The following is a 25596-nucleotide window of genomic DNA, read 5'->3' as shown; positions in this document are numbered from 1 at the left end:
AAAACTCTGAGCGCAACTTCCTCCTTCTCAAAATGTAAGAATGTTCAGGTTACAGATCATTTGGTCCCCAGTTTTAAAAGTTTTACTTTCCTCCTCTTTTAAACAAACTGTTTCAGAATTTCTTTTTCTTTTGTTTTTACAGGCAGGAGTGCAAGAAGCTTCGCGAGGAGCTGAGGGAGGAGCACGAGGAGGAGAAGACGGCGGCTCTGGCTCAGCTGGCGCAGAGCAAGGAGCAGGAGCAGAACAGCGCCAGGGAGAGCTGGCAGCGGAAAGTGGACGACCTGCTGGAACAGGTGCGACTCCTGCATCGTGACTGACCTTCTTCCAAGTCTTCCTCATCTTATTTACAGCCTCGGAAAGCAGGAGAAACAACGGCAACTGAATGTCAGGAATTTAAAAACGGCAGCAAATTCATTTCTGAAGACAGAAACAAGTGATTTGACTAGACCTGTCGCAACAAATTGTCCCACAAATCATTGCAATAAACTATAATATTGTTATTTTGAGACTATTTTCAACTAATGTAATAGTAATGTTATAGTAATAATAGAAGAACACTCTTCAAAGATCAATAAGCTGTAAATTCAAATAAACATTTAAAAAGAACAAATAGTTATTTTGAATTAAACAAAATGTAGCAACTTTTCCTCTGGAAATAATAAAATTCATCCAGAATCAGAAGCAAGAAACATTTTATTCGTTTGCTAAAGATGCAAAACTCACAGATGAAGAAAGTTAAATATAAGATTTGTGTGATTCTGGTAAAATAAAGAAAATTACTGGTATGTAGAAACGTGATTGTCTGGGAGCGTTTCTGTTTTCTTAAGATATTTTGGTTTCGCTGTTTGGTGATTTGTTTTTAAATGTGTGAATAAAATATTTATTCATTTACAAACAAACCTGCACTATATAAATGAGCATTATTAAGAATATGACCAATTCAAATAAAAATATTAACACTGGACTGAAAATACATTTTAAAACTCCAAAATAAATAATAATAATAAATAATAAATAAAATTAATTATAAAGTTTCTGTAAACAAAATAGTTTTTCTAAAAAGGTTTGGTTGAGGCCAAAGCAACAGATTCAAAACTTTTCTCATCCAGTTTTTGGTAGAAAGAGAAAAACAATAAATCATGCAAATAGAAATGATTGAGCTCGTTTTGATTAAACTTATTTGTTGCTTATTGAAGAACGGAGGATCCTCATCCGTCTGGTTTGATTCTTTACATGAGATACTTGATTTTTTTAGCTGAATGAATGTAATGAAAGCAGCAGAGAGAAAATCAGGAGGCTGGAAGAAAAGAACAACAATAAGAGCAGCGACTGACTGACTGACTGACTGACTGTCTCGGCTCCGTGTAGCTCAGACGGCAGCAGACTCCTGACCGTTGCTCTGTAATGGCGGCACGGCGAAGCTGCTCTGTGGTCACTGGAAGTTCGTTCCTGCGTCAGGCGACGGCGGCGCGTCGTCCTGCTGCCACTCAGGCAGCTAAACCGTATTGATCCAATCCGATGCCAAAGCGGAGCAGCTTTCATCCCCGGGATGGATGCGCTCTGACAGGCGGGGTGGCGTTTAGAAAATCTAATGACCTGCATTTTAACAGATGGAAGTGATGTCAGCGGCGCCTTGATGCAGGAGCTGATGTGACGTTTGGAAGAAGAAGATCCTCAATGAAAGCTGAGCTGATCCCTCAGAGCTGAACTGTAATACAGCACAGTGTTTGAAAAATAACACGCCAGTTTTTGTTATTATTTATCATTAAAGCTGTAGGATGTAACTTTGCTGTATCAGAGCAGCAACAACAAAATTCTTAAAACTTCCTCAAAATGTTTTTACACTCGTTTCCGGTCGTTTTGGGCTTTTCTGAAAAAGAGTTGATGCGCAAACAAAGCAAAATAAATTCTGACGTAGCGAACCACTGCTGGGTCTGAGCCTTACCAAGTTTAAAAGGGCAAACATGGAGAGCTGGAGGTTATTTTCAAACTTTCTGAAAAGTTGGTGGAGGAGAATCTGAGCTACATTTTCCTTTGTTTGTTTATCAAGTTTTATCTACAAAGCTGGACCAAAATAATTCAGATTCAGCTGAACGGGCGACGCCATGGAGAAAGACGACCCATGACGGCCCGTTTCTCTTTCAAGATGATTATTTCACAGAACCAGAAGATTCTTATCCAACCAGAACAGCTGTTTATTAAAGCTGCAGTGTATAACTTTTATAATTAAGATGTTTTTTTACATATTTATTAAAACTGTCACCATGTTTATGAGACGGATAATCATCTCCTCCTCCTACCTGAGCTGCTATCTCTGTCTGAAGAAATGTACAGTTCCCAACCAAAAACAACCAATCATAGCGAGGAGGAGGGGCTTGGCGCTGTCAATCATCCTCATGTACTCGCTGCTAAATGTGCAAATTTTGAGAAACAACTTACCGTTACTGGAAAACTGTCATTGGTAGCCATGCTAATTAGCATGCTATGCTATGCTTCAGTGTAGCAAAGAGCAAAGGGGGAGTGATTGACTGCGCTAAGCCCCGCCTCCTGTCTCTGATTGGTTGTTTCTAGTTGGCGCTGGGAGAAGGCAGATGAGTTAAATTTCTTTTCACAGATCATCCGTCTCAGACTGAACTGTCACAGCAGAGAGATAGTTTCAACAAATATGTAAAATAAAACATTTTTATAAAAGTTACATGCTGTAAAACATATTGAGCTGTTTTCTAGCACAGCATGATGGGAAACGGTAAATGACCTGGAGAAGCTCGTGTTAGCTAGCATAGCATGCTGTCAGCTCAGTGAGGCGCTTCCTGTAGCCAATCTGAGGATTGAACAGAGGTGTACTTACTTTTATCCCGTGACTGAAAGCAAAAATCACAGCTTTCACCTCATGAAACCCAGTTTTGTTGTGGTAAAAGCGTGCAACATTTTTAGAAGGAGACTTAAAAGGAAAGCTTAATGAACCAGAGCAGCAAATTAAAAATGAATTAATTACAGAGGTTAATAAAATTGAAGCATTCCCCGGTGAGCTGCTGTTTTTGTTGAGTTTAATTTCAACACAGTCATTATGGCTGCTCTGAAACCAAACTTAGTAACTCAACCTAAATGCACACATACATGGTTAACATGAGACATTTTATGCTTTTAATAAACGTGACTAACTTCATGTTGCATCTGGGAGTTTCACACAGACTGTCAACTTAAAACTGTCACAATAAGCAGTGAATCAAGTTTCTGTCATTTTCTTTTATCTTTGCTGGATTATAAGTCTCGACGAGCTTCACAGAGACTTCAAAGTTCATTTTATTTGTTTTGTTTGTTTTGTACATTTAAAATCTCTTCCAGTTCCAGCGTTAAACGTTCACCAGGATTAAAGTTTGTTAATAATTCTGATTTTTTTTTTTTACCTAAAAATGTTCTCAAAACTACAATATTATTGTTTATCACAATAACTTCTGTTATGCGGAGCATAATTTGCTCAAAAATAAGCTACTTCTATGTTTTTGAATGAGCTTTTCTGCCTTCACAGCTGTTTATGTTGGCAGCTTCTACAAGGTGAAGCTGATCATTAGACAAAGCTGTATTCACCGTTCCTCTGCAGTCTGTCTAGACACACTAATCTACAGAGTCACACGCCTTCCTTCCTACCAACAAAGGATTTCAGCGAGCCTTTCATTGCATTGCAGCTTTACTTTATTATGTTCTGCCGTGAACTCAGAGTTATTAGCATGAAGCTAAAAGCTTCTTCGAGCTTTGGGATTAAAAAATTAGTTCCTAACAAACTGATTGCGTCTTTTTCTGCTCCTGTTATCCTGCAGGATGAACCGAACGTACAGCGATGAACTGAACACGTTCGGCTTAAAAACCCTTCGATCGGTTTGGTGTTTAACGTCGCCTGGTTTCTGTGCAGATATCGCTGCTGAAGCAGAGTCTGGAGATGCAGCTGTCGCAGTCGCAGTCCTCGCTGCAGCAGCTGCAGCACCAGTTCAGCCAGGAGAGGGAGCACCTGCGCATGCAGCTGGACGAGCTGCAGACGGAGCATCAGAGGCGGCAGCAGCGTCTGCAGGAAGCCCACCGCTGCGCCATGCAGGACATGGAGCACGCCAGGCAGCGCGACCTGAAGGTCGGTGAAGGGCGAAGCGCACAAACGATGCGATGTGGGGGATTTTAAAAGAAATCGATGCTTTATTAAGGTTCTCCAAAATGTTTTATCATCCACACTTACCTGCTAGCTACTACCAGAACCAGAATGCACAATTTATCTCTAGAAAATCACAAAGTCTTGTGCAAATGTCTTTGTACACTTGAAATTAGATAAAACTAACTTACATCTCCAGCTCTGGGACAAATAGATCCCACTGCACTGAACCGCGTTGAAAACCTCGAGGTTTTCCCACCAAATGTTGATTCCTGAGTTAAAACATCAGCATTCATGTTTCTAAATGAATATTAACTTGTTTTCTTTGGATTATTTGAGCTCTGGAAGCTCTTTTGTTATTTTGACCATTTCTCATTTTCTACAAAAATGTTGCTTGTAATTTCAGAGACATGTTGTCAGCAGTTCACAGAATAAATTAACAATGTCCATTTTACTCAAACATAAGCCTATAAAAAGTAAAAAATCATTTTAAGTGGTCTCTTAATTTTTCCCAGAGCTGTAGCAGCTTGTTTTAATTCAACAATTCTTTATTGTTGCTGAAATTGGCAAATTATAGATTATTATATGATTTTTCCCGTGTTATTATTTCACTTATAGCAAAACATTTTCCCATGTTATGAGTGAAATAATCTGCCAGAGGAACAGAGGTGGGTAGAGCAGCAAGACTTCAATATACTTTTAAAAGTATATTGAAATACTTTTCAATACTTTATAAAAGTATATTTTATAAAGTAAAGAGTTAAAAAGTTTTGACAGACCAAAATATAAAGTTTAGTGGAAATTTTGTTTTTTTTAAAGACGAAAATAACAAAATCAGGCAAAATAAACTTTTCTGATTTAAAGCGTATTTGGTCATAATAAAATCACTCAAGTAAAAAGTACATAATAGTTAAAATACTCCTAAAACTATTTTCTTCAAAAGAGTTACTGCAGTAAATGTAACTAGTTGCTGCCCGACTCTGCAATGGAACTAAAACGTTTAATCAAAATTAAGACATTTTTTACTTGAAACAATTTATTATTTGTTACCTGTAAGTCAGTTTTGTCTTCTTTCAAGAGAACTGAGATATTTTCACTATAAAGTAAACAAAAATACTTGGTAAGGTTTTGTTTTTTTGCACAAAAAGTGTATAATTTATTGTGATAAATTTGTTTTCACAATAGGAATTTTGATTTGTCATTGTCATAATAAATCCCTCCAGATTAATTGTTTTCTCCACTATTTGTTCAGTAAATACCAATAAATTTAAAAATACTAGTTTAGTAGTTTAGATACAAATCACAATGCATTTCTGTTGCTTGTCTTACAGTATATTTATCACTGCAGGGATTTTAGTAAAACATGTTTTTTCTTCATTTTAATTCGTTTTTGTTGAGTTTTGTAGAGAGAAAAGCCAAATGAAATCCTGCATGATGTTACTATTAATACACCTGGGAGCTTTTTCTGTTTTCTTAGCCCATAAAAGAATCTTTTCCTGCAGGCTGCAGGTTGGGTTGCCTCTTTGGTTCATGACTCAGATTAGCTGGAAACAGTCAGGGGAACACAAACGATGCTGCAGCAGCAAGTTTTCATAAAATCATGTTGTTTGCTGCCTGCAGGCTCAGCTGTGTTATTTCAGGTCAGCGGAGTTAATGTCTGAGACGGCAAAGTGGATTTCATAATAACAGAGCCGAGCTGGGGGGAAAAGTATTTAGGTTCCTAATTAATGGAGGAAGATTTTATTTTATTTTATTTTTATAAAAAATATTTTTAAAAATCCAGTGAAGCCAGTTTCCTTCAAAAGTCACAGTCTTTCTGTGTAAATCTGCACTGCAAAAATACAAAATCGAGTATTTCTGTTTTGTTTCTAGTCCAAATATCTTGAAATAATACAAAACTAAGTTAATGTAACTTTTAGGAGCTTGTTTGAGAAGCATTATGTGTTTCCAAACGCAGTGTCACTTTATAGTACAACCATGTATATATAATTTTTATAATAGCCTTCAGTTATTATAAAAACACTTTATATGTCAAATATGATTTAAAATAAATTTTACTTCTTGATTTAAAACCTTGAAATTGGACCTGTCTCTTTAAAAGTCATGACAACATGGCTCCTCTGTTAACCCTTTAACAACATTCTCACTGCTTTTCACTGAGACGCAGCTCCTATGATGGGCTCAGGTGTTTGCTAATTGCTGCTGGCTAGTCTGAAGGAGCTGAGTGGGGGAGGCGGAGCTATGTCCACACAGGTGTTTTGCAGAGCTGAATGGTTGCCATGGAGACTAAAGGACACTCCAGGTCTGTTTTTGATGAGGAAATAACATTAAAACATGATCTAAAACTTTTTTAAAAAAAGTGATTTTACATCTTAACTGCCCCTTTAAATCAATAATTACTTAATATTAATGAAAAGTACAAGGTTTCTTCACAACAAGACTGTGAAATAATCTGCAAGTGAAAGAAATACATTTTTATTGACTTATAAGCTCCTATATCTAGCTGAAAAGTTATTTCTAACTTGGTTTTGTCTTATTTTAAGTGTATTTGTTGTGTTTTTGGCGTGTGTTCTTTCACAGTTTTGTGCTGCTTTGCTATTTCAAAGGGTCCAAATACTTTGCAGGACAGAATTGCCAGCTAGCTTAAGTGCAAATCTTTTTTTTTTTTCTTTTAAAAACCGGTGAGTTTGACCGTTTTGTGTGGCGGTGGAAGCAGCTCTTCAGGACAAGACCAGCTGCTTGACATTTTAATTCAGCTCCGTCTTGTCAGAGTCGAGGTTAGAGCGGCAGTGACTCATCAACGCCGCCGCCGCCGCGCCTCACTCTCTCTGACAGCGCTGCCTCTCCTCTGCTTGATGTGGAAATATGCATGCTCCAAAATAAAAGCCCGCGCTCCTCAACGTGCCAATGAGTCGTCGCTCAGCGCTAATCCCTCCGTTTCAGTCAAGGTCGATTTGGATCAGCCATACATCTTGGTTTTAAATCCCCCTTCTCCTCTCGGATGCTGTAATTGTCTGAAAGCTGCGGGTCGGAGAACAGCGTCCTCCATGTGTTGCTGCCAACTATCTGACGATAAATTTGAATAAGGAAGAGCGATTGAGTCATGCAGCTCAGTTTTTAATATTCTTCTGTAAACTCGCTGTTCGCTCTGATTTGCTCAGGGTGGCGTTTGGTTACTTCTGATTTGTTCTTTTTTTAATTTGTCTGGATGCTGTGCAGCTGGAAGGATTTGTACTTTTTTACTTTTGAACAGATGTTATGATTCTTAACTGGTAAAAAAAAAAAGTACTTACTCTAGAGCTTAGGGTAGCTCTAAGCTCACACAGCTCTACATCACGATGTCACCAGGTGACTCTGAACCCATCCAATCACTGAATAGATGCTTAGAACAGATAAATGTGTGGATGTGCCAAAACTTTCTCCAGCTAAACAGAAACAAAACTGAAGTTATTATCTTTGGACCTAAAGAGGAACGAACTAGAATCAATGCACAGCTTCAGTTATTACAACTAAAACCAGCGATCAGGCCCGAAACCTGGGAGTAGTGATGGACTCTGACCTGAACCTTCAGAGCCACATTAAGACAGTTACAAAGTCGGCCTTCTATCACCTGAAGAACATCTCTAGGATTAGAGGACTTATGTCTCAGCAGGATCTAGAGAAACTCATCCATGCATTTATCTTTAGCCGCATTGATTACTGCAACAGCGTCTTCACAGGTCTGACTAATAAATCAATCAAACAGCTGCAGCTGATCCAGAAGCTGCTGCTGCTGTTCTCACTAAAACCAGGAAGATAGACCACATAACACCAGTTTTAAAGTCCCTACACTGGCTCCCTGTAGCTCAGAGAATAGACTTTAAAATACTGATGTTAGTTTATAAATCTCTGAACGGTTTAGCACCACAATACCTTAAAGATCTGTTATTACTGTACCAACCATCTAGACCCCTCAGATCTTCTGGTTCTGGTCTGCTCTGCATCCCCAGAACCAGAACCAGACGAGGAGAAGCAGCATTCTCACGCACCACCGATTTGTAACAAACTACCAGAAAACTGTAAAACAGCTGAAACACTTGGTGCCTTTAAATCTCAACTTAAAACCCACCTGTTTAGAGTTGCTTATGACTAAATTAGGGTTAGAGTGCGGGTTTTGATGTCTTAAGAAAATAAAAAATAAAAAAAAAACATAAAAATTAAAATAAAATAAAAATAAAATAAAACCAGTTAAAGTCCGCGGGAGGGCAGACTCCTCTAACTATAAGTTAGTTAAATTCTGTGTGGGACGGCGGCGTCCTCTGGTAAGAAGTTAAACCCTGAGAATCCTAGGCACTGTCAGGTACAATAAAAGCAGTTAAAGTCCGCGGGAGGGCAGACTCCCCTAACTCTAAGTTAGTTAAATTCTGTGTGGACGGCGGCGTCCCCTGCTACAGGACGGCGGAGTCCTCTATGAAATAGTTAAATTCCGCAAAGGACGGCGGAGTCCTCTATAGTTAGTTAAATTCCGCAAAGGACAACGGGAGTTTGTTTTTTTATTTTTATTTTTTAAATTTCTCTCTTTCTCACTGTTTATTTCTGTTTTTATTTTAATTATGTAAAGCACTTTGAAATGCCTTGCTGCTGAAATGTGCTATACAAATAAAATTTGATTGATTGATTGATAGAGCGAACGATTATTTTACTTTTAATGATTAATCGACTAATCAGATCATCAGAAATTGCATTTACTTCTTAAGCATTTTTATACAATATTAGTAATACATTAAAAAGGCAAATGAACAAATACTTTAAGAAAACAAACATTTTATTGGCAGAACATAACTTATTTAGTGAATCTGAATCAGGCGAAGCGAAAACTGACCGTCGAGTTTTGGCTAAAACACATCAACAACAAAAGTGTTTTTATCTCGGCTGCAAAATGTTTATATTTTTGTAAAGATTTGTCTTAATTACTTATCAGAATATATTGGTTTTTAGCAACTGACCTTCTTTAGAGTCTGTATAGTAAAGTTAAGGATTAATCGATTATTGGTGATGAATCTGATTAGTTGTTTGAGCCCTAATATTTGTATTTTTTATTTTTTACTATTGGGAACAGATTATGAGCATCTCATAGCTGAAACAATACCTGAACTCTGACCCCAAATCACAGAGGAGTTGAAAACGAGGCTTTGATCATTTTAATAAATATGTAAAAAAAAAAAAAAAAAAAAAATTATTTTTTTTCATGAAAGCTGCAGTGTGCAGCTACTGACTTCACATATAATGTTACAGTCTTCAGTCAGAGGCCTCTTCAGAGTAGTTGTAAGACTGACTGCTACTGCAGAACGCCCACAGCTGCTGCTTTTCCATAACAAATGTGCTCAAAACTTTGTGAATATTCTGCTAATGATGAAAAGAGACAATTTCTATATTGTTGTGTTTCCATCAAATTGGAAACACAATTAAAATCATGCGTGCATAAATTTGTTCAGGTGATAAATAATTGAAAAGCATCCTATTACTACTTCCTGTTTTCTTCTTTGTGGTTTCTACCAGTAGTAACATCCCGTCGTTGATCATGTGACTTGTGTGAGGCAAAAAAAAAGTGCTTCCCTTGCATTTTTGCCAAATAAACCAATTTCTACATGGCTGAAAATTCCTGTTTCCATGAAGCCAATTTATTTTCTATACATAAAATTGCGCACTTATATAATCAAAGGAAACACGGCTCTTTGTAGATCCTTGAATGACATAGATAAATAATTTGATCAGAAGTATTCTCCTCTCTGGTGGCGTTAAGAGGAAACTTTCTGTGTAACGACGAAATCATCTGAAGCATCTTCTCTCCCGCTGCAGTCTTAGTTAATAAGCAGAGAAACTGGGAGTTAAAAGCTTTACAGAGGCTTTTATATCCAGGCGGTGTTTATATTTCTGTCTGCAGCGCCGGGGAAGCAAACTCAATTATCCTGAGTGGAGCCATTTGAGGGATGATTTGTGAATGTGTGTTTTATGCGTGTTAGGCTGGATGGCGGCGCCTGGCGTTATCTCTTCACAGTTCACAGGAAGTCATATCCAAGGAGTAATAAAGTAGCTCCAAATCCCTGCAACACGGGCGCGCACACGTTCACATAACCAGATTTGGTTCCCGCCGCCAATACAGAAAGCTGCAAATAGAAGCGGCTGGCAGTTTATCTTCCTTTGTTTTACTTCGTTTTGCCTCCGCGTCGCGCTCATGGTGATGAGTGTTCTTTTTGCAGGTCGATTTTATTACGGCACAAAACGGAAAGTTTCCAAATAAAAACGTCTGCAAGTTTGGGAAGTTTTAGGGCGACTCGCAGCGCGAGCCAGAAGTTTCCATACAGTGGGTGAAAAGTCACACGGTCGTTATTTTCCGTCTGAAGTGAAATCAGCAAAATTTAGTTTTTACCAAAATGATTCTTCAGGATGCTGCTGCTGAAAAAAACTGAGTTCTTCCTCTCCGATTCTCTCCATCAACTAAACGACAAGCAGCGGCAGTCTCTACTTCCTTCCTTCCTTCCTTCCTTTGCTCCTTCTTTCTTTCCTTTAGTTTGTTCTTTTATTTTCCATGTGTCCTTCCATCCTTCTTTCCTTATCTCCTTCCTTTTTGTCATTTTTGTATTCTTCCTTTATTCTTCCCTTCCTGCTTTCTTTCTTTTTTTACTTTCTTCTTTCAGTTTTTCCATCCCTCTTTTCCTTCATTCCTTTAGTTTGTCAGTCATTCTTTTTATTTCTTTGCTTCTTTCCTTCCGTTCTTCCTTTTTTACTTCTCAGGTGTTCCATCTGTATTTCTTTTCTTCCTTCATTCCTTCTTTCCATCCATCCTTTTTTCTTCATTCCTTCTTTAAAGTTGAGTCTGACACTATAGCAACATTTACAGAAACGCTGCAGAAATGTTGTATAATAATTAACAACTGATAAAATCTCAATTTAATCAAAATGTTTTCATTTTGATGCTTTCATCGTCTTCTGTATCATTTTATTCTTATTTATTTTATTTGTAAAATTTCTCCACGTTTTCGTGAAATCGTGTCCGATCCTTCATCTGGATCCGTTTCTCTGATCCTGGATCAGAAATGAATTTGCTGCTGAGTCCCTGTGTTGCCTTCAGGGAAGCTCGAACGTTAAAACTCTGCTACGGCGCCCTCACGCATCACTTCCTGCGGCTCCAGGGGTCAGGATTAAGGTCAGCTCATGCTCCTCCACGTTGTTGATGAAAAATATCGACGGCCCATTAAAAGAAGAGACGGAGGATCAGCGGCAGCATTTCAGTCAGATGGTAATTATGGGATTCACTGCGTTTAGCAGAGATTAATGCGCTGCCTTTAATTAAAGGGATGGAGCCGCCATTTTTACAAAAGCACCACTGATCTGTGGCGAAGACAGAGGCAGATTAGTGGGTTTTAAAACCCACTTTCTCATTCCTCCATCGCTGGTCGCTTCAGGACAATGAGGATTAGCAGGAACCTGAGAAACGCGACGCTACCGCTTTAAAAAGGCTGAAGCAGGGTGTCCAAACGGAGGCCTGGGGGCCGTTTGAGGCCCCTGGATTGATTTTGTCCGGCCCACGACTCCAGTTCAAGAAAAAGCGGGGTTTGGTTAATTTAATTTCTGGTTTTTGGAGATTTGTTCATTTGTTTAATTATTTCAAACAGGTTTTTAAAATCAAGAGAAAAAATCCATACAGAACCAAGAACTTCTAGTTTCCTGTTTGGAAAGGAGTAGGAAGAAGTGAACTCTTATTTAATCACTCATCTAAATTTAGTGAAATATATTACTTACTGACTAAATAATCATTAGTTACTGGTAGTAAAATCTAATTATTTTTCCCCAATGCGCTCACTGAATTCAGTTCAGGTCAACTTTATGACATTTTTATGTTTATTAAGACCAAGTCTGGATGTTTTTGTTTTTATCCTTAATTAAATGTGTATCGTCTTGAATTATAGCTGGCCGACGTAAAGAAAAAAAATTCTTCATTCAAACTCTGATTTACATTTTAAATCCTTTTTTTCTTCTTTTTAGATTTTTTGTTTTCTATTTGTTGTAGATTGATGGGGCAAAATGGATCAAATTTTCCCCAAAAAACTCTGAAATTCTATTGAAAATTTCCAAATGTCGACTTTTGAAACTCGTAAATGTCCATGTTTTATTCTAAAAAATTTCTGAGATTAACCTTGTTTTGTACTGGAGTGCAGTTCTTTTCTTTCTATCTTCAGTCGCCCCCCCAACACACCGTTGTTCATTCATTTGTCATACAGCAACTTTAATCTGCTTGAAAATTAAAAGGTCCAGTTTGTTGAACCCAGTGTTGGTTTTGTGTTTTCTAATCGTCCATCGTTTATATTTTGTTTTTGTGTTTCTGTTTCTTTGACATGAACTTTCAAACCAAACCGTTTGGTCTTTTCTGGTTTTACTCACACGCTCCTTCCTCTGTGCCTCCGTCAGGAGCTGGAGGAGCGTCTGCGCCATCATCACCACGCGGAGCTGCAGTCGCTCCGGGAGGCCCACCGGCAGAGCATCGAGACGCTCAAACAGCAGTCAGAGCAGGAGCTGCAGACTCTCCGCTTCGAGCTGGAGGACGAGGGCAAAGCCATGCTGGGTGAGTGAGGCCTCCCTGCATCTGATCTCTGTCACATCCAGATTTCCTCTCATCATCTGCTTTTAGCATGGAAGCTAATAAAACCGGTGGAAGTTTTATTTTACTTTTCAAAATGGACAGATTATTTAAATACAGGCAGACGTCGTTTGGAAAGTTTCACATTGAAGATTATTAACTTTAATGGGATTGTGTGGAGTAGTAAGGAGCAGTCAGTGTCTTACCCATATGAGGTAGCTGTCGGTCGTCTCAGTTTACAGAAAATCTAGGCCTGTTGCAATAAATCAGTTCATCGAGTGAAAAATTAAAACAAGTTCAGTAATTTACATTTTCATAATTTATCATTTTTCTCTTTTTTTGTCTACCAAAGCCTGGATGATAAAGATCTTCAGTTTGGTGCTTTGATCTCAACTAGATACTTTTTTTAAAGAATAATTTTGTTTACAGAGATTTCATGATTCATTTTATTTGATGTTTCTGTAGTTTTGTTTTTTTATTTTGGATATTTAAAATGTCTTCCAGTTACAGGATTTAATAATTGTTGATGTTTGAGAATGTTTTCTTGATTTATTATGCCATTACCGTTATTGAAAATGGTCTCAAAAGAACGATAATATAATTTATCGCAATAACCAAAATGTATTCAGCAAAATGTACTGTGACAGGCTTAGCAACACATATAAACCACGGCGTCCATGCATCATTAAAAAGTTTTAAATGTCTTCAATTAATTAAATATGTTATGTTAAAAAAGTTTTAACAATTTTGTAAAACATTCTATTCAAATTTCCTTAAATGACGAGTTAAAAGGTTTTTAAATAACTCAGATTTGTTAGTAAAGCAACACACTTTGGGTCAGTGTCCAAATATATTCAAACATACATGAGAAACTGGATAAAATAAATGCCAGAGGAGTTAAAGTTGGGCTAAATATATCCGAGGCGTATTAATATACGAGTACCATTCAGTTTGCAGCGCTAGCGTTAGCGCTGCGCGGCGGAGTGAGATAAATGGGCCCCCATTAACCTTCATGTCTCGGTCCTGACACTGCAGAGCTCCTTCCATCCGTCTCTCTCCTCCTGCTTCTTGACATCCTTTTATTACCCTCCTTTTCTCATTATCACTTCCTCCACCAATTTTCATACTCTTCCCCACTCAGGGTTATGTGTTTTCAGACATTATTCACTACAGAGAAATACAGTCCGTCGACAGAAAAGCTGAAATCGTTTCCTCTTTCTTTTGTTCTGTTTGCAATGACAGATGTTTGAAGTGAGGATTAAATCTGCGAAAGGAAGCAGATGCTCTCCTCTTTGTTCAGAGTTTGGCTCCTGTAAAAGTCTTTCAAGTGTTTCTAGAGGATGGTGGTCATTTTTCAACATGGCCGCCATTTTTTGTACCTTTAAACTTATTATTGTCATAAAATTTTACTGGTGTGTGTCTCACACCAGTTAGAAGGAGTTGAATATGTGACAGAGTCAGTTGTCTTAATGGTCAGCGTTAGCTTCTGCTAATTTTTCATGTTTAGCGGTTAGCTTCTGCTAATTTTCTATGTTTAGCGGTTAGCTTCTGCTAATTTTCTATGTTTAGCAGTTTAGCGTTAGCTTCTGCTATTTTTTTCAATCCGTTTAATGGTTTAGAATTAGCTTCCACAAATTTTTGCATGCTTGGTGGATTACCTTTAGCGGCTGCTATTTTTTTATGTGTTTAGCGTTTTAGTGTTAGCTTCTGCTAATTGTTTAACGTGTTTAGAAGTTTAGCCATAGCTTCCTCGAACATTTGTATGTGTCTAATAACAGTTTTTTATTATCTTCTGTAAATTTTTCTCATCTGTTTTGTGGATTAGGGTTAGTTTCTGCAGCTTTTTGTATGTGTTCGTGGTTCAGTGTTAGCTTTCGCTAATTTTTTATGTGTTTAGCAGCTTAGTATTAGCTTCTTCAAATTTTTGATTGTGCCTAGCATTAGCAGAGCTGAGATTTAACGAACTAGTGGTGAGTGAACCTAATGTTTCGATTACCACGTATTTTCTCCATTACAACCTTGGTGGCAATTTTGAAAAATGTCCAACGGAAAAGTAACCACAAGATCAAGAAAATATAAATGATTTCTATGATTCAAAACTTGTTTGCTGTAGTTTGACACCAAACACACAAAAATATTGACAAATTTAGTAAAAAAAAAAGAATTTTCCTTGATGACCATCTTAAAAAAAAGTGGCCATCTTGACTTGCCAAGTTTGTCTTTCTAAAGCTTTCTAACAAACTCCTTCATGTTCGGCCTCTTTTTTCCTCTTGAAAGATAAATAGCTCCTTTGTGTTGTCGTCCTGCAGCCTCTCTGCGATCGGAGCTGAACCACATCCACGCCTCGGCCATCGAACACCTGCGGCAGACCCACCGCCAGGAGTCTGCAGCTGCCAAGGCCGAGCTGGAGAAGGTCCTGGAGGACAACCAGACCCAGGTAGAGCCTTCATCTCTGATCTGTTCTCAGCCACGCTTTCATTATCAGACCATCAGAAATCTCGGCTTGACAGCTGCGGATTTATGCATGCTGAACTGTGTTTTAGCATTTAACTATAATAATCAGTGTGACGTTAATGGTTTCTGCTGAAGCTGCCAGCCGCGCCGCATGATGAACGACTCTGACTTCTCCGTCTCGCTGAGGGGCGGCGGCGAGATCGCGTGATTAAGGTCGGGTCTGAGGAAGCTTCCTGAAGAACTTCCTCCTGAGACAAATGAAGTGTAGATTATTTTAATGACTCAAAGTTTTAGGAAAGCCGCAAATGCATCAGATGTCGATATTTTCAGTGTTGATCAAATCCTGGCTGACAGTCGTCAAAGCTGCGATTTTATTGATTGTGCAATTTGACATTACGGAAATGATTTTGCTTAATGGAAGTTTTTTAATTTATTACTGAAGACACGTTTTTCACATCACATGAATCACATGATTAACTAGATGTTACTACTGGTGGAAACCACGAAGAAGACGACAACAGGAAGTGGTGGGAGGAAGATGGCACAGCATGATTTTTAATGATTTATCGCTTAAACTTATTCAAACCAACAACAAACAAACTTAGCGTTAGCTTCTGCTAATTTTTTCATGTGTTTAGTATTGCTTCCTCTAATTTGTGTGTGTTATAATTTTTGCAGATCTAAGATTCTTTTTAAGTGAACTCATGGTTAGTAAATCTAACCTTTTGAATCATTCAAAAATAATATAAACTGGAAAACGTCGGCCTTGACTCTAAACCTTTTTTACATATTTCACTGTAGAGACATAAAATCATTTGGAGACGGTCCTGAAGCTAAAAGGTGTTTAGTCGAGTTCCTAAGCAACAGAAAGTTTATTATAGTTTTTATCGAGGGAAACTAAAGCCAGTTACAGCTGAAATGTTGGCACTTTATCTTCTGTTTTAGGAATAAAACCCCCAGTAATAAAAGTTTCCTCGTTCACTAATGACTCATATTATTTTTATCTGTGCAGGAAACTTTCACTGTTTAGCTGCATTTTTCTTTCATTTGAAGTCGCAGAAATTAGAGGGAGGATGGCGAAATGATTAAATGATGAAGTGAGCAGGCTTTAGGATGCAGACTCACACACACACACATGCACACACACACCCACACACACACACACACCGTCCCCGCCCTGCAGGGAACCGTCCTACTGTTGCTTGTAAATCATCCTAATTACCCTCGTACGCCACGGGTTCCTCTTTCGTCACCTCATGATTCAGATGTTCTACCAAAGACGCGCAGCTGGTTGCCTTTAATTCCCTCCATCTTTTGCTGCTGAGGTGACAAGAAGTCAATAAAGGTTAATATCTGAGCGTTGGAGTCTGAACCGAACTGCCAGTCACAGTAAATCAGATGCTGCAGTTAAACTAAACCAGACTGAAGAGCTGCAGTTTTTTTTGTTTAAATCCTTGAAAATTCTTGAAATTTAAGGTTTGGAAAGTGCTTAATTTCTGAATAAACTCCTTAAAAGTGCTTGATATTCAAACTGTGCAGTTCTGTAATGAAGCTCAATTTAATGTTTGATTAAAAGCCTAAATTTGGAAAATATTATTGCCACTTGAATCATGCATCTTAATTAAAAGGCACATTTCTTCCTCGCCGTCTGAAGTTAAAGCAGAAAAGCGTTTTTTGTTTTTGGTCAGTTGTAATTTCCAAAATTATTTCTATTTCAGAAAACCTTTTAGAGATTTTAGTTAATTGATTTAAGCATTTAATTTGAGCAGGAACGTTGATTTGTATTCAATGTTTATTATTCTTAATGCCTCAATAACTTATTGATCATTTTATATTTTATATGTTAAACAAAGTTATGGATTTTAAAGATATGGTTTGTTACATTTTAGGTGATTTTCTTATGTAGAAAACTGTGAAAATCCATTAATAATAGTAATAAATTATATCATGTAATCGTGAATTTATACAGTTTTTTTTTTTTTTTTTAAAGTTAATTGATTGTTTTTATCTTTGGAAAAGTTTGAAAACTTCCCTTGAAAATGCTTGAAAAGTCCTTGAATGTTTCAGTGTTGGAAGCGTAGAGTCCTTGTTTCTGACGCCTGCGGCTCCGCGGAGCGTTTCAGACACAAACTCATTCAGGTCGTCAGTTTCACACGTCGTCCTGCTGCCGGTTGTCTGACTCGGTTCAAAACCGGCGGTTCATTAAATCCCATGAAGTTCATAAACCTCCGTCGCCTCGGAGCAGCAGCCTAAACAACGGTTCATTCTGATTCTCTCTGCTTCGGTTAAACGCTCGCCGCGTGGAAACCAGGATTTTCTGCTCAATGGTTCCTTTTCCTCAAGTTTCAACTGGATGAGTTTCATCGATTTTTTTTTTTTTTTGGTTTTTTTTTTTTGGAGGAATATTGAACACAAATGGTTTGGACCTGTGAAGGACAAATAGATGTTTTTCCACCAATTTTTCTTTATTATTTGCTTTTATTTCCAGTAACCAGATATAAATCCACTGAAGCATGAAATTACATTAATTATAATCTCTTCTTCAGAAATCTCAATGTTATCTTTTACTCTTAATTTTTTAATTAAATTGTTGCGTATTTTTGGACAATTATTCCGTCTGTCTAAATGCTGTGCAGCAGCTTGACGTATTTCCGCTCCCACTTTTTTTTTAAACTTTCGGATGTAACCATGGCAACGAGGTTTTGTCGTTTGAGCTTCCGAGACGCAAGTCAGCGGCTTCCAGTTGTAAAAACATCTGAAGTACGAAAAGGAAGAAGAGAAAGCTCAAAGCATGAACAGGATCATATCCCCACTCCAGCTTCAGTCAGAGGGTTGTTCAGACACGTAGCGAGACTGACTGCTACTGGAGATCCTTTCTTCCCACAGCTTCAACATAATCAACATTAAATTTGATGTTGATGATGGAAAAAGGAAGCAACAAAGGTTTATTGTTTGCCAGGGGTGTTAAATGTGTTAAATATTAGTAATACAAATGTAACCGTAACAGATGAGAATTTATTAAATATAAATAAAACTAAGAGTGATGAAAGTAACTTAAATATGACATGGAATCAATCAATCAAATTATATTTGTATAGCACATTTCACCAGCAAGGCATTTCAAAGTGCTTTACAGAATTAAAATAAAAATAATGTGAGGATTTTTTAAAATACATTATTTTTCAGTTGAATTGAAAGTGATGCCAAACCAGATCTCTAGGTTAATGTTAGAAAGTCTAAACATAAATCCAGTTAAAACTCCGTCTAATCTGAGTTTGAGGAAGTTTGTAAAGAAATCTGGTCAAAGTAATTTGTTTCTGTAAGATGTTTTAAAACGCTGCGCCCCATCAATCATTTCCAATACTCTGCATTTCTCTGGCATAAAGTCCCAATAAAACACCCTGAGGTTCTCAGCCGTGGTGAGAAAACGGTTTCCTTATCACCCGTCTCTGTAGCGCAGAAACATTCTGCGACAGGACTCGTTTCCTGGGCCTGAAAATGTTCCTTGGAGGGGATATTTTCTGCCTCCGGAGGAGATTTGGAATAGAAAAGCGTCTGCGGTGTTTCGGGACGTCGCCCAGCAAGTGGCTCTGTTATCTCTCTGAAGCCAGAAGTCGCTGTTTGGTCGCTGCGGATTAAAACCGCTCCTTCCTTTCTGCTTTCACTTCCTCCGCCTGACTGCGACCCGCCGAGCTTTTAGAAACGTTTCAGGAAACAGAAACTTCGTGTTAAATGATCTGGCCGTTCACCGCTGTACGCTCTGTTTTATTTCTACTCCTCTGCTCTAAAATAGACGATTAGGTTACGCTCGAAGCTGCTGCCGTCTTAAACTGTCATTACTAAAGTTGTGGATTTATCAGTTTGTGGTAAAAGGAAAGTAATCGACTTCAGGACATGATGTCAGTTTAACCTCAGCTGTACAAAAACACCACAGATTCACCTTTTACTGAAAACATGAAGCCAGAATGGAAAATATTTAATCATTTCTAGCAGGAATAACTCGGTTTATTTCTATTTGCACCACAAATCTGGACTTTGATTAGGCCATCAGAGCACTTTGATTCTATTTTGTTGTAGATTGACTTCTCTGTTTGGGATTATTCTTCACGGCTACAGAACGAACAGAAAAGTGAAGAAGAAGTTTAGGTTTTTAAAGAGGAGAAAAGTGTTTGAAACAAATAATCTGGCCTTTAGAAACTGAGCACAAATCATATAAATTGTCTTAAATTCAAGTTGAATTAGTTAAAATGTTTTAAAGTGAGTTTTTAATCATCAGCAGCGTTTGTTATTCTCTAATGCATCAGATGAAACGTTTTCTCCTTTTCCAGCCTCATTAGAAGAACAATTTTGCCTCTAATCGTAAACTTGGCTGGTCTGGTTTTTAGACTTAAATGGCAGCTGCATTTATTTATTAAGTTTTACAAAAATAGATATAACCATATCTATTTAAACTTGATTTATCCAGGAGGGTGGGGGGGGTTTTGAAAACGGAGGTTTAAACGTGAAATAAATCTACAAATTATCACGAAAACACTGGAACTGATTACTACAGCTGCACTTTATATATTGAAATAAACATTTAATTTGAACCATTAAATCAGATTAAATATCTGTTTTAAGTGAATTAAAATGTTTTATCTGCTGTATTTCTTTACATTCACATTTCGTCAGTGTTTTATAGAATTGCTTTTTAAACTGTCTGACTTGGGTCCTTCTCAATCTGGTCCTATAATCGTGCCATTGTTGGAACTTCCTGGTGTTAAATTCAATATTTTCACATGATATTAATCCTGCATAATTTCTACATCGTTCCTCTTTAGGTAAAAAAATTATTTAGATTTTGTTTCTGTTCAGCTGAATAAAGTTTTGGCTCATCCACATCGTTTAGTTTTTAGCTCATTGGGGTCATTGTGGCGTAATATTGAGCTAAAACGTGTCAAAACCATGTTTAAAAACATGTTGGTTCCCTTTAAAAGTGGAGAACATGTTGAAGTTTCGGACGCGTCACTCGGTGGTGACGTCCTGATAACGGACTCATTGTGTCGCCTCCGTCCGTGTGGGCGCCTCATTGAGCCCACGCACCGTTCGTTCGTCCGCTGCCTCCTCGCCCAGCTGGGAGGAAAATCGCTCCTCATCTTCTCCGTTTCACACCACAACAGAAACGTCTCGAGTCCCCGAGGAGCTGAGAAGGAAAAGAGAGCAGCTCAGCAGGTGGCCATGAGTAATTTCACCCACTGGTCATGTTTATATGCCGTCATCTTTGGAGAGCCGTTGTCTTTTGTGTTCAGACGGATTCAAAGCACTTCACCCAAAATCTTATTGTTATAATCTCATTTAGCTGGATATAAGCGGCATATTTTAACCAACGAGACAATTAACATCATATTCACCTGGAAACATTTAATTTAAGGGGTTTGTTTGATTGAAGATGCTTCAGGTTTTCTCTGATAATTGGATGTTTTTGTTTCCGAGGTTGAAGATTGGAAAGCATCTCGGCATTTTAAACTGCTCTTCAAATAAATTAGGGCTGAAACGATTAAACTGCTATGAATCACAATGAATCAGTTATTGAAATAATTGTCAACTAATCGATTAATCATCAGAATAGTTGATGGAATAAGGAAGAAACTTCAAATATTCCTCTGACGTTTCTGCCCGTTTTTATCACTAATTCCTGTTGTTCCTCCCTGGTTCCAGACGTTCTGTGTAAATTTTCTGATTCGAAGGATGGACTGGCATTCCTCACCTTATTGATTAAACAATTAATCACGATTAATCGAGTATGGAAGTAACCGTCTACTCATTTAGTAATCGTTAACTGGAGTACACAGACTCAATGAAAGACCATTTGCTGAAAAAACAGCACATTCAAAGCAGTAATTAATTTTGTTTATCCGACCACTCAATAATTGTCAGAATAGTCGATAGAATAATAAATCAATAAAATAATTGTTAGTTGCAGCACTAAAATGAATATTCCTCCAAAGTTTGTGCAATTTTTATTTCGATTTGCAAGGGACAAGGATGGAGAGCCATTTCTCAGCTTTCGATTAATCGGGTTAATCGTGATTAATTGATTGTGGAAATAATCGTCAACTAATTTTAATAACTGATTAATCACTAACTCGAGTGTACAGACTCAATAAAATGCAATTTTATTTAAAAAATAATAATAATCATAATTTAATGTGTTTCTAATATTGTATAAAAAAAGGCTAAAGCGGTAAAATGAAAAATCTTCTGTTTTGTTACCTGATTAATCATCAGAAAGTTGATAAAATAATTACAGATCTAATCGTTCGCTGCAGCCTTAAATTCACGTTCCTCCTGTTTGTCCCTCTTTTATCTCCAATTCCTCCCAGTTTCCACCATTTTTATGTCCATTTGAGAAGCCAAACGGTGGCCTGACATTCCTTCGCTTTGGTTTTTATTATTGGGAGCCAACATGTTGTTCCTGAAACCTCTGATCTCGCTCCAGAGAGGATGTCAGGCTGGCGCCTGGATTCGGTCGCTGGCGTCTCTCATCCTCCTCCTCCTCACTGGGTTCCTTCTCCTCCATCTGTCTGTAAACCAGTTAACCCAGTAACGCAGCTCCTCAGGCTGCTGGTTCGGGTCAGGAAAGTGTTGCATTGAGTGGGTTTGTGTCCGTCCTCCCTGAGGGAAAACATTCTGTCACAAAGCTCAGCGATTCCTTCGACCCAAAGAGACATTTTGCTTTCAGAAAAGCCAAAAAAATTAATTTAGAGCCGCAAACGTCTCATGATTTTTAGAAATTTCTTATTTGTTAAAGGATCAGCGTTTTATTTCTATTTTCAGGATTAAAGGAAAGATGAACTTAAAAGCTGGGTTTAATTTTGATTGTTGATTTTAAAGTTTCATTAGTTGTACTTAAGTCAGAACTTTGACTAGGCCATTCTAATACATTAATTTTAGGTCATTTAAAACTAGCTAAATTATTTCTATTTATTAAATGCCACAAAACCTACAGAGATTTTCTTCATATATTGTGTTTAAGCGTTTAATTTGAGCAAACAGTTTGTTTGGATTGTTTCAATGTAATGAATATTTATTTTTTTCTAATTTGGTTTATATTTTATACATTAAAAAACATTGACATTTTTGGATTTTTTTTTTGTTAAATAAATTTTATTGTAGTTTATTTTGTCCCTGCTGTTTATCACAAAACATCATTAGTAACAGTAATAAATGATGTGATAAAATAGTGTCTTTTTTAGTCCATTTGTATTGTTTTCATCTGTAAAGTGATGCTGGAAAAGTTTGAAAACTTACCTTGAAGGTGCTTGAACCTGGATGCACCTCAAACGTTTAGAAAGAGCATAGCGCTGATGATCGGACTGAACTTTTCCCTGGTTCCAGGAGCGGGACCTGCTGAGCCGGATCTCTGAGCTGCAGGAGGAGGTTTCCCAGAGGAAGAGCCACATCGCTCAGCTGGACCACCAGATCCACACGCTCAACGAGAACATCAGCACCCTGACCAAGGAGCTGGAGCTGAAGGGCAAAGAGGTGCTGAAGATCCGCAGCGAAGCCAACCAGCAGATCCGGTACGACGACGAAACCCAAATGATTGTTTTCCTCTGGCGTTCGCTGCCAGTTCCAGTTTGAGATGCCCTCAGTTTAGGCTTTTAAATCAGCCTAAAATTAATTATTAGTGTTTTAGAGAGTTACATTATCAATTAAGAGAGTGTAAAACATTTATTTAATGTAGACTGGGGTAAAACTGCAACTTCAGTGTTTCAGTAAATCATGTTGAGAGAAAAGCTTTTAAAGATGTTAAAGGGTTAAAGATGTTATTGAGCAAAATTCACATTTTGTTCTTTTTTTTTTACATCCTCTTAAGCTGCTTCTAAAAACAGGCCAGAGCTTAAAGAAAACCATCCAGCTGCTTTTTATCAGTTAATGTTTTTTGGTGTCTGGAAAATGAGCCGTTTCAAAAACCTCCCAGTTCTTAAGTGACCTTCCATGTTACCTAGCAACCCCAGCCACGCCCTGCCCCGTTACCTAGCAACCCCAGCCACGCCCAACCCCGTTACCTAGCAACCCCAGCCACGCCCTGCCCCGTTGCCTAGCAACCCCAGCCACGCCCTGCCCCGTTACCTAGCAACCCCAGCTGAGTTCCAGCACGTTTGGCCAGCTGGTTTTACGGCTTTGTGCGCTGTAAAAAGTGTTTTGTTGACATCCAGAAATCACTTGCTCCATTCTTGTTGGTTGTGCAGGAGGCTCCACTTCTGCTTTTCAAAGACGTACTGCGGTTTTAATAATTGCTCATCCGTTTGCAGCCGTTTTTACGTGTGAGTGTTGAGTTGGGGGGCGTGGCCAGGAGGACTAAAATCTCATTATCTAAGAATAATTTTATGCATAAAGTATAGCGAACATGTTTTGTTTAGGCCACAGACCTACCCTGCCCTGTTAAAGGGCGAATTACAGGTTTCCTTTAGATCCAGTGAGCAGTGGATCCGTCTCCAACCTTTTGGTGCTAACTTTAAACTCCTCTGATTATATTTGATGACGCCTCGCTCTCCTCAGTAAATCATTGAATTGGGAATCTTGGTTATTTAGGGTGAAATGAAAAACCCTGATGTGCAGCCGTGTTGCTCCCTGCGGCTCCATGTGAATTTTTATTGCAGTTTTCTGCAGCTGAAATCAGTCAACTTTATGTGTTTAAAGGCTCTTTGTTCTGTTTTTTCAGCCGCCCTCCTGTTGCGCCGTTATTCGCCGTTGGTTCGCTGACAGGCCTCTTCTGTTACATAACATCTGAATTCTGGTTAAAAATAGACTGATAAATAAAAAAAGAGGAAGATGTGCGCCCCTCAGGGAGACTCGGCCTAGTCGGAGGGAGTGAGCGGCAGACTCCTTCATTATCCCTTCTTCTCTTTTTCCATCAAACGTCCCTCCATCAGCTCCCACCACCGTTTATTTGACGTAATAAATTATTTAGCGTCACATTCACTGCTTTCATTTGGTGGTTTTTTTTCCTCTTCATCTTAATTACAGCCATTGTTTGTTTTCATGCAGTTTGTTGTTTGAGTTATTTCCATGCATCGTGCGTCTCCTTTTTCCAATCTCACTCCCGCTTCCTCTGCAGAGCAATCAATTATGTTTTCTCCCGGGAGACGCACGCAGTCGCCGCGTCCTGATTGAGTCTTCAGGCGAAACGTCGGCCATTTGCAGATTAAAATGAAATCTGTTTCTGTTTCTTTATTTATTTTTCCGTCTGCGTCACCGCGCCGCAGAGCTGGATGGGATGAGAGAGGAGATTTGTTTCAGTTCTGCTTCGCTGGAAAACGGCGCAGAGCCTGATTCAGGCGGCCATGATGGCGGTGAAGGCCACAACGAATTCTGATTGGTTCAGATCAAGGAAGAGAAATGAAGGATGGACATGATGCCCATCCGTCTGTCCGGAGCCGTTAGCTTTCCATTAAAAATGTCCTTTACTTCATGGAGTCACATATTTTTTGTTGTTCTACAATTTGAGTTGCATTTATGAAATTAATTATTTTATATATTAGTTAAAATACAGGATAAAACATAATTAATTAAACCAGATTTCCATTCATGTTTACTCTGATTATGTAGGATACGGCTGCAGTGTGCGGCTTTGCCAAAAGATGGCGCCAGACTTAACACCACACTCCTTTAAAATGCTGAAACATTAAAGCTTTCAGTCAGAAAGTGGGTAATTGTTTACATTTTCAATCTGATTTTGTTTTTGAATGAACTTTTTTACACTTTTAAAACAATTTTAAAATAAAACCTGCATAATTTTTCCCAAACTCATCACCCAATTCTGAGCTTTTATGCTGAATTATTCATCTGTACTTGATATTTATGTTTTTCCAAGTAAAAAAACGGCACTTTATCGTCATTTCTTTATAAACGGGGCTGATTTTATGCAGCTCAGGTTCCGTGTGTGTAAACCAACCACTGATTCCCACCTGCAGAGTTCAGCAGGTCGATGCTGCGATTCGCTCAGCTCTTCCTCTTCCTCTTCCTCAGGGCTCATGAACAGGAGCTGATGAAGAGGCACGAGCGGGAGCTGACGGAGCTGAGCGCCGCACACAGCAGGGAGACCCAGAACATGCTGTCGGACTTCAACAAAGCACAGGAGCTCCTCAAGGACAAGATCTCGGCTCTTCAGATTCTGTACGTACGCAGAACGAGTTCGACCTCGGTTGTTACGGAGAATATAAGCTGATGGTGTTAAAATTGCTGATGATACAAAAGACGTGGAAGAGTGCAATTTAACTCTGTACACCAAAGAATCAGCAACAGATGCGGAAATATTCATGACAGAATGTCTTGGCTCAGCAATAATAGACACTGCTTGCACTAGGACAGTTTGTGGACAAGAGTGGCTGGACAACTATAG

At 38.3% G+C, this 25596-nt stretch overlaps 1 protein-coding gene across 3 annotated transcripts in view; it reads left to right on the top strand.

Annotated features, from left to right (window-relative positions):
• The window catches only part of fam184ab (family with sequence similarity 184 member Ab), a 135415-nt gene that overhangs the window by 93431 nt on the left and 16388 nt on the right, over positions 1–25596 (top strand). For 2 of the 3 annotated variants that reach the window (XM_008397242.3, XM_008397243.3), the window contains exons 13-18: positions 143–293; positions 3911–4123; positions 12587–12740; positions 15065–15192; positions 22587–22771; positions 25224–25370. In XM_008397242.3, coding sequence (XP_008395464.2) covers positions 143–293; positions 3911–4123; positions 12587–12740; positions 15065–15192; positions 22587–22771; positions 25224–25370 — 978 coding nt within the window. Of the gene's footprint in view, positions 1–142; positions 294–3910; positions 4124–12586; positions 12741–15064; positions 15193–22586; positions 22772–23916; positions 24173–25223; positions 25371–25596 lie in introns of those variants that run through there. The other variant, XM_008397244.3, reaches the window with a different exon arrangement.

The sequence above is a fragment of the Poecilia reticulata genome, chromosome 21, assembly GCF_904066995.2.
Source record: "Poecilia reticulata chromosome 21, P_reticulata-male-v2, whole genome shotgun sequence".
Taxonomy (NCBI): domain Eukaryota; kingdom Metazoa; phylum Chordata; class Actinopteri; order Cyprinodontiformes; family Poeciliidae; genus Poecilia; species Poecilia reticulata.
This window is presented reverse-complemented; position numbering and strand designations above follow the sequence as displayed.